General features: G+C 39.7%; 1 protein-coding gene across 1 annotated transcript in view; it reads right to left on the minus strand.

Moving 5' to 3' along the window:
- PACSIN1 (protein kinase C and casein kinase substrate in neurons 1) overlaps positions 1 to 7,282 on the minus strand; it is an 86,139-nt gene extending 78,857 nt beyond the window's left edge. The window contains exons 1-2 of the mRNA XM_053704717.1: positions 7,220 to 7,282; positions 6,326 to 6,482 (exon numbers count right to left, since the gene is read on the minus strand). Of these exons, the coding sequence (XP_053560692.1) occupies positions 6,326 to 6,482; positions 7,220 to 7,282 (220 nt within the window). The remainder of the gene's footprint in view (positions 1 to 6,325; positions 6,483 to 7,219) is intronic.
- Between the last annotated feature and the right edge of the window lie 10,447 nt (positions 7,283 to 17,729).

Raw genomic sequence — 17,729 nt, forward strand, 5'->3', positions numbered from 1 at the left:
TTAGATCAATCTAGTAAATAACAAATGTGAACAATAAACAACTAAAGCAGGGGTAGTGGTCCCTGCCGGCTTACACTATAAAAATATTTCTTTAGAATAAACATTAACAGTAACAAGTGCATCTAAAAAGTGCATTTTTACGACTTTTCCTGCGTCTCTTTAGCCATAAATTAACATTAATAACCCCTATGGGATTCAAGATAAGAATAATATTATGAAAATAAAAAAAAGAGGAAAAAGAAAAACCAATGGCCTATACTTTTAGAGAGTTCTACTAGTCACTTAACCTCTGGCGTAGTTCAGTGGTCCTGTTGCTATATTGTCAAAACCCGGGGCAGACTAGGTGTGTCTCATCTACATATCCATACGTAGGAGGTCATCTACCACAGTTGTATTTGGATCCCACATGCTATCTAATGCAGTATCGTCTATGGTTGTGGTATACTATGTCTATGGTCTTCTCATCTAATACCAATTGGTCATATGGTTAATGGACATGATCTGTATTGGGGCGTCTACTGTTTGGTAATAGGGTATTCAGTGGGGAGGTTGTAGTTGCGTCATGTTCCCTGCTGTCGGTTGTCTCCTGGATATTACATGTATCTTCCCATAATTCTCCCCTATTAGTCTATTCTCAATGGGCTGTCAGTATCAGTTGGATGTCATGTTTTAAGTCAGCCTTGTTGAGGTGTAGGAGCGGGATGACTGTTATTTTGCAGTGGAGTCTAAGGGTTATTCTGGTTTCGGTCAGTAGGGGGGTCTAACCGAGGTCAGGGTCTGAGCTGTGTGAAAGCTATATGCTACTGTCCAAACCTGTAAGGATGCATTTAAACAGTGATGATATAAAAACTATATACATTTATCCAATATTATTATCTTAAACATTTGGTAAATCAACCATATTGGTTGTCATTAATTAAGCAACAACACAGAATTCAACATCACAGGGTAATAACTTATCTGAAGCGACTCCCATTGTCCAGAATGATGATTCCCAGACCTAGTTCTGGGGCTAAAATCAGACAAGTCACTAAATTCCAATAGTGGTATGAGATTGTCCCTTGTGCTCAGTCTTGTATGTGTTGCAAGCCACTGGGTTCCCCATCAGCTGGGCCCTCTGGGACCGCAGGGGTCCTCATAGGAAGTCTTATATTAAGACCCAGTGCTTGGTTGAACGCTGGGAGATCTGCTGGTGTCTTGAGGACATGTGTGGCATTATTTTTGGTGACTATGAGGCTTGTGGGGAAGCCCCATCTGTACGGGATTCTGTTGGCTTTCAGAGCAGACGTGACGAACCTCAGGTCTCTCCTCTGTGGAGGGTAGTTGGACTCAAATCTGAGTACACCTGCAGCTCCACTCCCCTGAATACTGTTTGTTGCTTATTTCTGGCCAGTTTCAGCACTTCTTCCTTTTCCTTGAAAGAGAGTAGCTTTAAGATGATGTCCCTGGGTGGCGCCCGCCCTGGAGGTTTGGGGCACAGCGCCTTGTGTGCTCTTTCAATCTGGATCTCAGGCCCCGCCACTTCATTTCTGAGGTATGTGACAAAATCTTGGATATATTCTTGTATGTCTGGGGGTTCTATTGTTTCAGGAACTCCCCGCAGCCTGAGATTGTTCCTCCGACTGCGGTTCTCAAGATCCTCTATTCTCTCCATTAGCGTATGTACTGTGCTCTCTTGCGCCTGAAGGAAGCTGGCTTGATGTTGGAGATCAGAGCTGAGTGTTACATGTTTTTCCTCTACCTGAGTTACTCTGCGGTCCACAGCTGAGATATCTTTTTTTTAGCTCTTGGAACATAGATTTAAAGTCTCTCATGGCCTCTTTTATATCTGCTTTTGAGGAAAGAAGTTTAAGGTCCTCTTTAGTTACACAGTTCTGATGATTAGGTACTGTATCAGAGCCATGAGCCTGCGCTGTCATATCTTTATGGTGTGTCTCAGGTCTCCCTGAGGGGGCTGCTGGTTCAGTAGTAATTAAATAGCTGTCCATCATAGTAGTTTGAGAGTTTTTAGGAGGCCTGGTGTGTCTTTTACTAGACATCACATATGCACAGTTGATCTGCGTAGTATAAGGCTAATGTGGGGTGGTGGGCCTGATTACAAGATTCTTACAGTCAATTATTTCTCTGAGGGGCAGTTGTTTTGTGTTGTATTGGGGACACTTCTATTTATCATGTATTTAATGAACTCTGCAGAGAATTCCCAAAGCTCAAGGCATTAATGTTTGAGAGTTGCCTGTTACAGTTGTGTGCTATTACCCCGGAGCTTATGTTAGTATTTGTACTGTTTGCCAGGCCCGTGATAGTATCAGGGCTTTCTCCTGTAATGTGGCCTATATAGTTGCGTGGTCAGCTTATCAGGTGGTCGTGGAGGTGCTGTAAACTCTATTTCTTCAGCTCCTTTGTCAGATCACTTAGAGGGGCCTTCTAATAGGGGATCAGTTAGGGGCAAGTGTGCACACTACCTTGTTATGGATCGGCAGTAAGCAACGTTTTCCTGCGCCGCGTGTGATCTCCTCGTGGAGCCGGTGACGTGTCCCCATCCAGGTCCGCTCCTCGTTATTCCCCTGGGCCGGTATATCTCCTCTGCCCGGGATCGTTAGGCGGCTGTTCAAGGTGAGGTAAGTAAGTCTCCCCAGGCACAGCGTACCGGAAAGCTCACCTAGTGCAGGCGCTGGGCCTCGAGTTATCCGTGTCGGAGCACACTGGCTTTCTTCTGTTCAGGCCGACACCGGAACTAAAGCAGCTCCACTTGTCCTGGGTGCCACAATGATCCGCTCTGTCAGTGCGACATCTATCAACCGACCGGTAAGGCCAGCCGACAGACAGGGGTGTTTGCTTGTGATGGTAGGGTCCAAGCAGGCCTAGGCACGGCCAAGGCCTAATCCTCGGCTCCGTGGGTATTATGTGTAGGCAAATTATTTTTAAAGCATCTCAGGCCACTGCATGTCGTTTTAGACGTTCACAAATGCATTAGCCAGTGTAGCATTATAGTGTGGGTGCACTTGTTTAAGTGTATGCACGGCAGGGGCCTCAGAGCTTTTTTAGAAAGCTGCCATCTCTATCTGTGGCTAGGCTCCGCCCCCAAAGTGCCCTTGTTTTTAATAGGATTATTAAAAACCGGGCACTAATTCATCAAAATTGACCTTCACTTTAAGCAAGAAAAAAATTACTTTGGAGTCGTAATATGAGCACAAAATGGAAGTGTTGTCGATTGTGTTCATTATCGCCCCATAGCGCTTACATTTTTTTAATAATATGAAAAACAGAATTACAATTATGCCTATATCTCCTAAAAAAGTCACCTGTTTGTATAAGGTACGAGATACTATTTTTTTCCCAAAAAAATTCAGACACACATTTAAACTAAGAGATCAAATTCAGTGACACACTATGGGCCAGATTACAAGTTAAGCGCAAAAAGCCGAACTTTGAGTGCGCCTTCACGTATTCCCCCATAGAGGTCCACAGAGAAAAAAAGTGGAAAAAACTCACCCACTCTTGCGCAAACCTGATCACATATTCTCATGTGCGCTAACCCAGCATGTTCTTCACATAACAGAATATGTTCTATTTATTCATAAATAAATTCTACATATAACTGATGGTATTTTTGTGCAATATACTATATTTGTTATATATATATATATATATATATATATAGGAATATCTATTTAGAAATACTTAAAACATATTCTGCTATGTACAGAACATTGGAATGTGAAATATTTACAGTAAATACAAAGTTAAAACCTTCATTAAAATTGAATATTGCAAAAATATGTTTTTTCTACAAATGCACTTATATATATGTATATACATGTGTTGATATGTATTTATGTGTTTATATGTGTATATATGTTTGTAAATACATATATACACATATAAATACATATGTACACATATATAGACATCTATATATATATATACATATATATACATATATATACATACATACATATCCATCTTTAGACATGTATATGTATATTTCTCAATGCTAAAGCCTTTTGCCTGCTTTTTTTTCCAAACACCTGAGACCTCATATCTTTGAGCCTATATAACTTTTGTGTGCAATATTTTTTTTAAAAATATTTTTATTAGCTATTGTTATTATGAGTGTAACTGCACTTTGTAATGTATTTTTGATGTGTTTTGTGAAACGTTTTTGTTTCACGAAACAGTTAACCAGTGCTCTGAAGTCGCGGTAATCATTCTAGTGTAAATCGCGATTGAGCTCAAGCGTTTGCGTTTACTTTCAACTGAGTCCTAATGCAAGCAGTAAGCCCAACCAGTGCTAACCCCCTCGATAAACCGCTTATCTCTAATGCAAACTTTTGCGCTCCACTCTCTCTAATCTGACCCAGTGGGGCATATGTATCAAGCTCCGAATGGAGCTTGATGCCCCGTGTTTCTGGCGAGCCTGCAGGTGTCACAAAGAGCGCTGCTCCATAACCTGTCCGCCTGCTCTGAGCAGTCGAACAGACATCGCCGGAAATCAACCCGATCGAGTACAATCGGGTTGATTGATACCCCCCTGCTGGCGGCCTATTAGCCACGAGTCTGCAGGGGGCGGTGTTGCACCAGCAGCTCTTGTGAGCTGCTGGTGCAAAGCTGAATACGGCGAGTGTATTGCTCGCCGTATTCAGCGAGGTCTGGCGGACCTGATCCGCAGTGTCGGATCAGATCCGCCAGACCTTGATAAATATGCCCCCATCTCTTATCACTGTTGACAACATGAAAAATGATCCTGCATTGTTTGGAATGGGCCACTGGCTACTCTTATTTTTTGTATTTTCTAAAACTTGCAGTAGTTATTGTTATGTAGATGAGATTTTGTTAGGTAGCAAATGATCAATGAATAGAGAAAACATAGCTACAGATCTTACGCGTTTCATATAGATTCCTTTTAGAGTTGGAAACGTGTCACATATTCAAAATAAATTGTCAGTGAACATCTCTTAAACTTCTACACTCACAATGTTTAAGATACATCTAAAAGAACACAACTTTAAAGAAGTATTTCACTAACCCAATAAAGGGACATTGAAATTACCTAGTAGATCTTTAAGGTATTTAATGACCTATTCACTCACAGTGTATAAATCTACTGATTCATATTGTTTTACCTTTCTTGAACTAATAGCAAATAAACACATATGCAATTTTGGGGAACAAAACCACCTGAGTCACATTTATTAAGTCAACAAAAACATCAGGTATAACTTTTTATGAATATAAGCTTAAATGGCAGCAATCGGACCCTAATATTCTATCCATTGCCTAGATGGTTGGTGGCCCAGACAGGCTGGCAAAGAGTGGAGCCCGGCTTCAACGCCCTTGGCAGAGGCGACAATTTCTGAACTGTTCAGCCTGTCACACACCCAAGGGACAGGACCCCCAGGCCTGGAACTGGGGACGTTGCTCCCCTCTGTCAATGGCCATCACTTCCACTCTCTGCCCTCCATCTGAGCCACAATGAACCACCTAGGCGAGGTGAAATAAATCACAACTCCAAACCTTAAGGATCAGGGCCATCGATATGTTCAGCATGGTGGAACCAGGGGAGTAGAAAAAATTACCTTATGCGGAATTAACGAGATTGGATCGACTAACCCTTCTTGAGCCATTGACAATATCTAGCATCCTTATGGGAGCCGTGACCGATTGCCAACCACCAGGGACAGAGGGCAGGGAAACATCTGATCCAGACAGAAGAAGGGGGCGATAAGATGCTGACATCACCTTTTATCAAGGGTAAGTCATCTACCTCACAAGGTTGCAAATACACACATTCACACACTGCTCCTAAGGTCATTAAACCTTAGGAGCATTTCAATCAAAGAAGGCCCTACACTAGCTTTATATATGTCCCTAATTGGCCATTGCCGAGGAAGTTAGATAAGATTCAAGGCTTTTAAACCTATGGAAACCTAGGTTACAAGATGGTGTTGCAAATTTCTTTATTGAGTCGAAAACTTTACACTTTTTTCTACTATATGCAAACAATATAATCTAAAATTACATCTAAATATTATTTTTAGGCTAATATTTGCTTTGAATATATCTTTATCCCATCCCTAGTACCATTAAAACTAAAAAATACATCTTTTCTTGTGCAAAATACATGATTGACTTTAGTTTTCAGTCTATTATGAGTTTACTGTTTAGAATTTGATGAAGCTTGCATTTAGGTTAGGGTGATTGTGTGTCACCCCAAAGTCTGTTTGTTTTATGATTTTGCCACTGGGCAACTGGCCTGTACTTTGTCAGTGGATTATTTTTAATCTGGAGTTTGTCTTTCATGAATAATTCTGTGATTGATTAGTACCTTTTTCGATAAGTTGGCGCCAGCGTTTGGCCCAGTCGGTCAGCTGCTGTGAGTAGGCCTTCTCTATCTTTGAGCGATCTTGCAGGCAGCTCATTAAATCATTGCACAGACGATGACCATCATCAATGCGCTTTACTGTGCGCTTGTAATGTCCAATCTATACACATAAAAAAAAAACTTAAGTTCATCTTAAAGGGATATGAAACCTAAACATTTTATTGTGGGATTCAGAGCATACACTTTAAAAAAAGTTTCCAAATCCCTTCTATTTTTAAATTTGCTTTGTTAACATATTATTTGTTGTTGAAGAGATTAGGTGGAGATTAGAAGTTAGGTGTCTGGAACCCTACATAGCAGAAAATAGTGTTGCCATCTAGTGTTCTTGCATATGAATAACATTCTTTCAAAACTGCTGCCATATATTGCTCCAGACATGTGCACGCTCCTGAGCTTACTATCCTGCTTTTCAACAAAAGATACCAAGAGAACGAAGGACATTTGATAATAGAAGTAAATAAGAAAGTTGTTTAAAATGGAATCTGAATCATAAAAGAAAAAAGTGTTGGGTTTCATGTTCCTTTAACATATCTCACTGGTATTCAACCAATCTGCATTTGCAAAGAGAATATACTAATGCACAGTAAATTGCTTTACCAGTCAAACCCACAATAACAACTTGAAACAATGAATTTAGAAAACTTTTGTAGCAGTTCAAATTCAATGGAGAAATAAACATGCAAACAAATTAAACAATAATATAACCATTAAAAACAATGCACAAACCATTAGAATTTACAGTTTTACATTAAAAAAGAGAAAAGAACTATAATTGATATATGACACTACATAAGTCTACAAACTCACAACAAACATGTACAATGAAAGAGAACACACCTCCCAGAAGCTGTCTGTGGTGTCTTCAAGTGATGTAGTTGTCTCATCATAAGACCCAGACATGTTGTCTGTACTTCATAAACTGAAAATCAAGAAAGAATCAGAAGTTAGATTGTAACAGCTATTCCATCAAAACACCTAGCAATCCAGTGTCTTATTATCTTTGTAACCCCATGGCACACTGCTTAGCTGTCCCCTATCCTGTACATTGTTCTGAATCAATACACAAGCTTTTGGGGAGTTTTAAACCCTCAGAAGCGTTTCACTTCTGTAATTCTGCAGATAATTTTTCTTCAGATGTATAACTAATGGCTGGTGTTAGACCCTGAACTCTGAACATGAGTAAGATAAGACACACCTAACAACCACATATTTATATTGCCTAACTAATATGTGTTTTGCATACACTGATCCACATAAACGTAATTTATTACTCTTCTGCCCTTGTATACAACGCTTTCATATTACTATTTTTCTGCATAGACCTATTACCTTTATTTTGACAATATTCTTTCGCTACTCCACTGAAATGCACATTTAGAATTCCCAGAATTCTCCCTTCAGAGTCATCCTCACAAGGACTTTACTGATCAACCACATTCTATGAGTGTTATAGAATGACTCCAGGATTGTACTAACAGTTTTTCTACTCCTCTTTCAACCTAACGATTTATTTTACATTACTTAAAATGCAATAAAGCTTAAGGAAGTACAAAGGAAACAATAACACAAAAGAGTATATCTATTATCTTGAAAACACAGATGGTAGGAAGGAAGATGTAAATCAAATTGTAAATAGAGAATTCTACAACTATATATAGTATATGTATAATTAATTGTTAACACATTTTATCACATAACAGATTGCTTTTAGACATTAAGGGCTCGATTACAAGTGGAGCGGTATTTTGCGTTTTCGCTATAGCGAAAAATCCACTAGGATTTTAATTTTTACACTAGCCGGGTTGCGTATTACAAGTTGAAAGTAAACTGTTTTTTCTCCAGCAGTAACCAAAATCGCGATTAAAAAGTTGAAATTCGAAAATCGCGATTGCGTTCTCATAATCCCCTAGAGAAGTCAATGGAGAGAAAAAAGTGGAAAAAAACCCAACATCCACTCTCTCGCGCAAACACTATAGAATTTTCGCAATTGCGTTAACCCGACATGAAAATATTAATATTTCCTATTTCAATGTTCTTAACATAACAGAATATGTTCTATTTATTCATAAATACATATTTCTATACATATCTGATGTTTTTAAAACAAATATATATTTATACCTATATATATATAGATGATTGTATATAGGTATAGATATATACATATATACAGTATATAGGATCTATTTAAAAATACAAAGAACATATTCTGCTATGTGTAGAACATTGGAATGTGAAATATTTACAGTACTAAACATATCTATATACATACAAATACATCTTTAGCAATGTATATGTATGTATCTCTATGTTAAAGTACTTTGGCGGCTTTTTTTTCTCTCTAACACACGAGATCTCATATCTTTGAGCCCTTATAACTTTTTTTTGCAATATTTTTTTTGATTAATTTTTATTAGATGGTGTTATTATGAGTGTAGCTGTAGTTTGTAATGTATTTTTGATGTGTTTTGTTAACCACAGCTCTGAGATTGCGGTAAGGATTTCACTCAATTTGTAATATCAGCGCAATTAACACTGCTCGCGAAAAGACGGTATCGCTTGCGCAAAAACGTGTGAGCCTTACTTGTAATCTAGCCCTAACAGTACTGTTGTTATCATCATTTCCAATGCATTTTCAAGCAAATGTATTTGGTTTGTTATATTGGCACCCATTACAATCAATAAGAATTAATGGCCGCTCAGGTGATTTAGTTCAGGCTTCTTTCTAAGCCATTCTAATACTTTAAAAGAGTCACAACTTGAATTTGTAAAATCACTCAAAGTAGCATCTGTGGCCAGGGTAAATGTCCCAGTTTTATGGACTAATGGGGCTCCCCACTGGATACCCCCAACCCTGTCCAGAACACCACAGTGGCCGCATGCCTCATAACATTTTCCAGATTGTATCGGTGAACATGAGGCTGGGAGCTGATTCAGAAAGACTAAAACGGATAGCTACAGCAACTTAAGTGGTGCCAACATGGGACTAGATTATGAGTGGAACGTTATTTAGCACTCCCACTTGCACATTAACTAAGCTAGATGGAAGTTTTTTGTATGCATCAGGTTGTGCTCATATTACAAGTTAAAAGTAAAAAATTAGCGAAAAAGCGAAAAAACGATTTACGCAAAAAGTTTAACTTCGAATATCACAACCGCGTTAACGTATTCTCCCACCGGGGTATATTTATTAATGTGCAAGCGGACATGATACGATGTAGCGTATCATGTCTGCCGCACATCGATAAATGTCGACAGCATACGCTGTTGGCATTTATAATTGCTCCAGCAGTTCTTGTAAACTGCTGGTGCAATGCCATCCCCTGCAGATTCTCAGCCAATCGGCCGCTAGCAGGGGGTGTCAATCAATCCAATCGTATTCGATTGGGTTGATTTCTGTCCGCAGCCTCAGGGCAGGTGGACCGCTGCTTTATAACTTCCATATGGAGCTTGATAAATCAGCCCCATAGACTTCAATAGAGTGTGAAAACTGAAAAAATGTAATACCCATACACACGTGCTAACCCAATCGCGTTTATTCAAGTGCGCTAAACCAGACATGAATTATGAATATTTCACATTCCAAAGTTCTTCACATACAGAACAATGTACTTTTTATTGTAAATATATATATATATATATATATATATATATATACCATACTGTGAAATATTCTAAATAATCCTTAGAATATATATATATATATATATATATATATATATATATATATATATTAATATTACAGTATGTATAATAATTTTAAATCATTTTATTAATATTTTTAATAGTTTATATATAATAATTCAATAACGCATAATGAAGATAGAAATTCTTCATGTGCGCTAACCCAACAGCGTTAGTCCTAAATTGTAAACCCTGATGCGCAAAACCTAACTCGCGCAAAAAGTTGAACTTTGAATATCACGACCGCATTTTATATATATAACAGTATGTATAAATGATGTATATTTTAATAATTTTTAATAATATTTTTTAATAGTTTATATTTAAACGCACATTAAAGAGAGGGATTCTTCATGTGCGTTAACCCAACCACGTTAGTCCTAAATTGTGAAGCCTGATGCGCGTTACATATATTTTACATTCCCTTGTTCTTCACATAGAAAATAATACACTTTTTTATTAATTTATATTTATATATCTATATATATATAATACTGTTCATACAGTATCTCACAAAAGTGAGTACACCCCTCACATTTTTGTAAATATTTCATTTTATCTTTTCATGTGACAACCCTGATGAAATGACACTTTGCTACAATGTAAAGTAGTGAGTGTACAGCCTGCATAACATTGTAAATTTGCTGTCCCCTCAAAATCACTCAACACACAGCCATTAATGTCTTAACCGTTGGCAACAAAAGTGAGTACACTCCTAAGTGGAAATGTCCAAATTGGGCCCAAAGTGTCAATATTTTGTGGGGCCACCATTATTTTCCAGCACTACCTTAACCCTCTTGGTCATGGAGTTCACCAGAACTTCACAGGTTGCCACTGGAGTCCTCTTCCACTCCTCCATGATGACATCATGGAGCTGGTGGATGTTAGAGACCTTGCACTCCCCCACCTTCTGTTTGAGGATGCCCCACAGATGCTCAATAGGGTTTAGGTCTGGAGACATGCTTGGTTAGTACATCATCTTTACCCTCAGCTTCTTTAGCAAGGCAGTGGTCGTCTTAGAGGTATTTGGGTCATGTTGGAATACTGCCCTGCGGCCCAGTCTCCGAAGGGAGGGGATCATGCTCTGCTTCAGTATGTCACAGTACATGTTGGCATTCATGGTTTCCTCAATGAACTGTAGCTCACCAATGCCGGCAGCACTCATGCAGGCCCTGACCATGACACTCACACCACCATGCTTGACTGTAGAAAGACACACTTGTCTTTGTTCTCCTCACCTGGTTGCCGCCACACATACTTGACACCATCTGAACCAAATAAGTTTACCTTGGTCTCATTGGACCACAGGACATGATTCAAGTAATCCATGTCCTTAGTCTGCTTGTCTTCAGCAAACTGTTTGTAGGCTTTCTTGTGCATCATCTTTAGAAGAGGCTTCCTTCTGGGACAACAGCCATGCAGACCAATTTGATGCAGTGTGCGATGTACTTACTTTTGTTGCCAATGGTTTAGACAATAATGGCTGTGTGTTGAGTTATTTTGAGGGGACAGCAAATTTACACTGTTATACAGGCTATACACTCACTACTTTACATTGTAGCAAAGTGTCATTTCTTCAGTGTTGTCACATGAAAAGATATAATAAAATATTTACAAACATATGAGGGGTGTACTCACTTTTGTGAGATACTGTATATCTTTAAATATATATCTATAGGAATAGATATACAGGTATATGTATTTACAGATATATATAGAAATATGTATTTACAATAAAAATTACAATAACCTGTAAGTGAAGAACATTGGAACTTCAAATAAGTACAGTAAATATACAGTACAACACAAATACATAAATACATATGTACACACACCTACCATATATATATATATATATATGTATATATATATATGCACACATACACATATTTAGACATGTTTATGTATGCATATATATGTTACAGCGCTTAGCTTGTATTTTTTCAAACACTTATACCATCTATCAGACAGTGTTTATATGAGTGTAACAGTACTTTTACATGTGTTTATGTTGTGTTTAATGCAACTTTTTTTGTCTTCCCCTACCCTTTACCCGAGCTCTGAAGTTGCGTTAATTTGACGATTCAACTCGTAACACACGTGCTATTACCGTCGCACACAAAAAGCCAAGAAATTTCTTGTGCGCTACAGTTAGAGCGCCACTCGTAATCTAGCCAATGAAGTGAAACAAAAAAAACAGTCAATCAGGATCAGTGCTGCGTTTACACTTTGCTTTACTGTGATCTTGTGGGAATTCATTTTAATCTCACTAGATTTCATAATAAACTTCACCTGAGGAGGCAAATAAAGTGACTGTGTCTGCACATGGCTGATACACTCTCCCCTGCAAGTCCCGGGATAAGCACCCTGAATGAATGTTTAAAATCGCTTTACAATGAGATGTGGCTACTGAGAAAAATTTGAGGTAAAATATATATATTTTTTTTACGTAGAGATGTTCAGGTGATGTATTCTAGCCAGCTTTTTACAGATATGCGTTATCGCATTAAAGTAATTGAGCATTTGGGTATTATGTCCCTTTAACAGCCATTTTAAAACATGAAAAACTATAAGAAAAAGGGATATCACCGTCACAGGCTGCATAGGCATATCATGAAAGCAAAAGATACACGGTCAAAGAAAAAGTAAAACATTACTTCTAATTAAATTCAGTATTGCCTGCCTAAAACATTTTAAAGTAGGTTCGTTCACTCAACCAATAACAATGATGTGATTAAATGGACAGCTCACCCAAAAAGATTCTCCCATTTAAATTGTTCCCAATGATCCATTTTACCTGCTGGAGTGTATTAAATTGTTTATAAGTCGCTCCTTTACCACTATTTTGGCCTTTGAAATAGCTGATTTAGCTTGTGGTATCCGAACTTATACTGAAAGTTTTGATACTGGAGTCTCAGCTATTGAATATCCTAAGTAAACACAGCTAGCAGAAGAAATGACACTCACAGTGGGGTGCAGGATAGATAAGTAATAAAATGATAATTGTCCAGTGTTCTCTCTATGTATTGAGCTTTAGTTTTCCAGACAAATATAAGATAAGGAAGCAAGTGTGTGTACACAAAGTGATAACATAATGAGATCTGATATTACCTGAAGCTCAACCCATTGTAATAGGCTGTGGTTTAAAAACACAAAACCAGCTAATTCATATATACAAATAAACCTGAAAATGCAATTTCTCATACATTTTATACTCTGCAGCTGGTATAGCAAGTCAATGAAAATACATTAATATAAAAACAATTTTAGTGTACTGTCCCTTTAACAAGTTCATAGAATTGTGAATAATTTCTCCTACATTGGTGTGTCCGGTCCACGGCTTCATCCTTACTTGTGGGATATTCTCATTCCCTACAGGAAGTGGCAAAGAGAGCACAACAGCAGAGCTGTCCATATAGCTCCCCCTCTAGCTCCGCCCCCCAGTCATTCTCTTTGCCGCTCTGAACAAGTAGCATCTCCACGGGGGTGGTAAAGAGTATGTGGTGTTAGTTGTAGTTTTTTATTTCTTCTATCAAGAGTTTGTTATTTTAAAATAGTGCCGGTTTGTACTATTTACTCTACAGCAGAAAGTGATGAAGATTTCTGTTGAGAGGAGTATGATTTTAGCACCAGTAACTAAAATCCATTGCTGTTGAAACCAGAGAACATCAGTTGGGGGGAACAGTTGGCAGGCTTAACTGCTTTTCAGGTATGATCAGTCATTTTTCTAACAAGACCATGTAATGCTAGAAGACTGTCAGAAATTCCCTCTGGGATAGGTAAGCCATTTTGTCTTAGACTCTGTATAAAATGATGGCTTATATTTAGGGCTCTATGCTGGTTGACACTATTGTGGGCTTTAAAATCGATTGCTTTTTAGCATGTTTTCACTATAAATAAGGTGTTTTTGCAGACTTTAAAACACTTTTGGGGTTTAATTTCGGCCTGGCACTTATTTGGACACCTAAATCTAGTCAGGAAGGCCCCTCCACTCTGGAATGAAGAGGGAGGAGGCCTCATTTTCAGGCCTCAATTGCACAGTTGATTTTGCCTAGGCAGTCCATGCAGCTTCATGTGGGGCATCAGAAAGGACTCCAGAGAGGCTTATTTCCTACTAAAATAATCCCTAAGAAAGGTAAAGGCTACAGGGGAAGCTGGGGCTAGTACTGTAGTGTGTTAACCGGTTAATAACTGTTATTAGCTCCGGTTTGGGCATTAAGGGGTTAATTGGTCTGAAAATTTGTGTGCAATCTTTTCAAAGCATTAAGGCTCTGTGGTGAAAATTTCATTAAAATCGGATGTTTATTTCATGTTTTTTTGATGTTTCAGTAATAATGTGTGCTCTTTTATTATTTAAAGAGACAGTAACGTTTTTGTCAAAAATAATTTTTATTGCATTGTAGTTCTGCTTAAGCCTGTCAAACATGTCTGAATCTTCAGATAGACTATGTTCTGTATGTCCAAAGGCCAAGGTGGTTCCCCCATTAAATTTATGTGTGCAGTGTGCCATAGCGTCCAACCAGCTTAAGGACAGTACAATCACACTTAAAAATATAGCCCAAGATAATTCTTTAGCTGAAGGTAGTGAAGATAGCTTGCTTTCCTCTCCTTCTGTGTCAACACCAGCTATGCCCGCGCAGGCGATGCCCAGTACATCTAGCGCACCAATTGCGATTACTATGCAACAATTAGCATTTTTTATCCAAACTGCCAGCCTTTCCTAGGAAGCGTGATTGCTCAGTTTTAAACACAGACAATGAGCAAGCAGACGCAGAGGATAATTTATCTGTAGTGCCCTCACATCAAGCTGAATTGGCGGTGAGGGAGGGCCTGTCTGAGGGAGAAATTTCTGACAGGAAAAGTTTCTCAGCAGGCAGAGCCTGATACCATAACATTTAAATTTAAGCTAGAACACCTCCGCGCCCTACTTAAGGAGGTCCTTGCTGCACTTGATGATTGTGATCCTTTGGTGATCCCAGAAAAATTGTGTAAAATGGACAATTTCCTAGAGGTCCCAGTACACACTGATGCGTTTGCGATACCTAAGATGGCGGATATAGTGACTAGTTCCTTTTGTTCCCCCTCCTATATTTAAGAAAATGTTCCCCATTGTTGACCCCAGAAGGGACGCATGGCAGACGGTCCCTAAGGTAGAGGGGGCAGTTTCAACGTTAGCTAAGCGCACAACTATTCCAATAGAGGACAGTTGCGCTTTCAAAGATCCTATGGATAAAAAATTAGAAGGATTGCTTAATAAAATTTTTGTTCAGCAAGGTTTCCTTCTTCAACCAATTTCGTGCATTATTCCTGTCACCACGGCGGCGTCTTTTTGGTTCGATGAACTAGAAAATTTGCTCCAGAAGGAGACTCCATATGATGAAGTCATGGACAGAATTCACGCACTGAAGTTGGCTAATTCCTTTATTTTAGATGGCGCTTTTCAGTTAGCTAAATTAGCGGCGAACAATTCAGGTTTTGCAATATTGGCGCGCAGGGCGCTTTGGCTAAAATCTTGGTTGGCGGATGTGTCGTCCTAAACAAAATTGCTTACTATTCCTTTCAAGGGTAAGACCCTATTCGGGCCAGAATTGAAAGAGATTATTTCAGACATCACTGGGGGAAAGGGCCATGCCCTTCCACAGGATAGACCTTTCAAAGCAAAAAATAAGTCTAATTTTTGTTCCTTTCGCAATTTCAGGAACGGACCGGCTCCTAACTCTACAGCCTCTAGACAAGAGGGTAACACTTCCCAGCCCAAAACAGCATGGAAACCATTGCAAGGCTGGAACAAGGGGAAACAGGCCAAGAAACCTGCTGCTGCTACCAAATCAGCATGAAAGGATAGCCCCTGATCCGGGACCGGATCTGGTAGGGGGCAGACTCTCTCTCTTTGCTCAGGCTTGGGCAAGAGATGTCCTAGACCCCTGGGCTTTAGAGATTGTCTCTCAGGGGTATCTCCTAGAATTCAAGGACCTTCCTCCAAAGGGAAGGTTTCACATGTCTTGCTTGTCTTTAGACCAGACAAAGAGACGGGCATTCTTACATTTCGTAGAAGACCTTTTAAAAATGGGAGTGATACACCCAGTTCCAAAAGCAGAATAAGGACTGGGTTTTTACTCAAACCTGTTTGTAGTTCCCAAAAAGGAGGGAATGTTCAGGCCAATTCTGGACTTAAAGATCCTAAACAAATTCCTCAGAGTTCCATCATTCAAAATGGAAACAATTCGAACAATTTTACCAATGATCCAGGAGGGTCAATACATGACTACCGTGGACCTAAAGGATGCATACCTGCATATTCCGATCCACAAAGTTCACCATCAGTTCCTAAGGTTCGCCTTCCTGGACAAGCATTATCAGTTTGTGGCTCTTCCCTTCGGATTGGCCACTGCTCCAAGAATTTTTACAAAGGTGTTAGGATCCCTTCTAGCAGTGCTAAGGCCAAGGGGCATTGCGGTAGCACCTTACCTAGACGACATCTTAATTCAGGCGTCGTCCTCCCACAAAGCGAAGGCTCATACGGATATTGTTCTAGCCTTTCTAAGGTCTATCGGGTGGAAGGTGAACGTAGAAAAAAGTTCTCTGTCCCCGGTCACAAGGGTTCCCTTCCTGGGAACAATAATAGTCTGGGTAGAAATGAAAATCTTTCTGACGGAGGTCAGGAAGTCAAAACTTTCAAATGCTTGTCGAGTTCTTCATGCCATTCCTCAGCCTTCTGTGGCTCAGTGCATGGAGGTAATCGGTCTAATGGTTGCGGCAATGGACATAGTCCCTTTTGCCAGAATTCATCTAAGACCATTGCAACTGTGCATGCTCAAGCAGTGGAATGGGGATTATGCAGATTTGTCTCCCCAGATACAAATGGACCAGAAAACCAGAGACTCGCTCCTCTGGTGGTTGTCTCAGGATCACCTGTCCCAGGGAATGAGTTTCCGCAGACCAGAGTGGATCATTGTCACGACCGACGCCAGTCTCTTAGGATGGGGCGCGGTCTGGGATTCCCTGAAAGCTCAGGGTCTATGGTCTCGGGAAGAATCTCTTCTCCCGATAAACATTTTGGAACTGAAAGCGATATTCAATGCGCTCCTGGTTTGGCCTCAACTAGCGGAGGCCAAATTCATAAGATTTCAGTCGGACATCATGACGACTGTAGCGTACATCAATCATCAGGGAGGAACAAAGAGTTCCCTGGCGATGAGAGAAGTATCCAAGATCATCAAATGGGCGGAGGATCACTCCTGCCATCTATCTGCAATTCACATCCCAGGAGTAGACAACTGGGAGGCAGATTATTTGAGTCGTCAGACTTTCCATCCGGGGGAGTGGGAACTTCACCCGGAGGTCTTTGCCCAGTTAACTCAACTATGGGGCATTCCAGATCTGGATCTGATGGCGTCTCGTCAGAACTCCAAGGTTTCACGCTACGGGTCCAGGTCCAGGGATCCCAAGGCGACATTGGTAGATGCATTAGTGGCGCCTTGGTCATTCAATCTAGCGTATGTCTTTCCACCGTTTCCTCTACTCCCCAGGCTAGTAGCCAGGATCAAACAGGAGAAGGCTTCGGTGATTCTAATAGCTCCTGCGTGGCCACGCAGGACTTGGTATGCAGACCTGGTGAATATGTTATCGGCTCCACCATGGAAGCTACCATTGAGACAGGACC

This window comes from Bombina bombina, chromosome 3 (genome assembly GCF_027579735.1).
Source record: "Bombina bombina isolate aBomBom1 chromosome 3, aBomBom1.pri, whole genome shotgun sequence".
Lineage (NCBI taxonomy): Eukaryota > Metazoa > Chordata > Amphibia > Anura > Bombinatoridae > Bombina > Bombina bombina.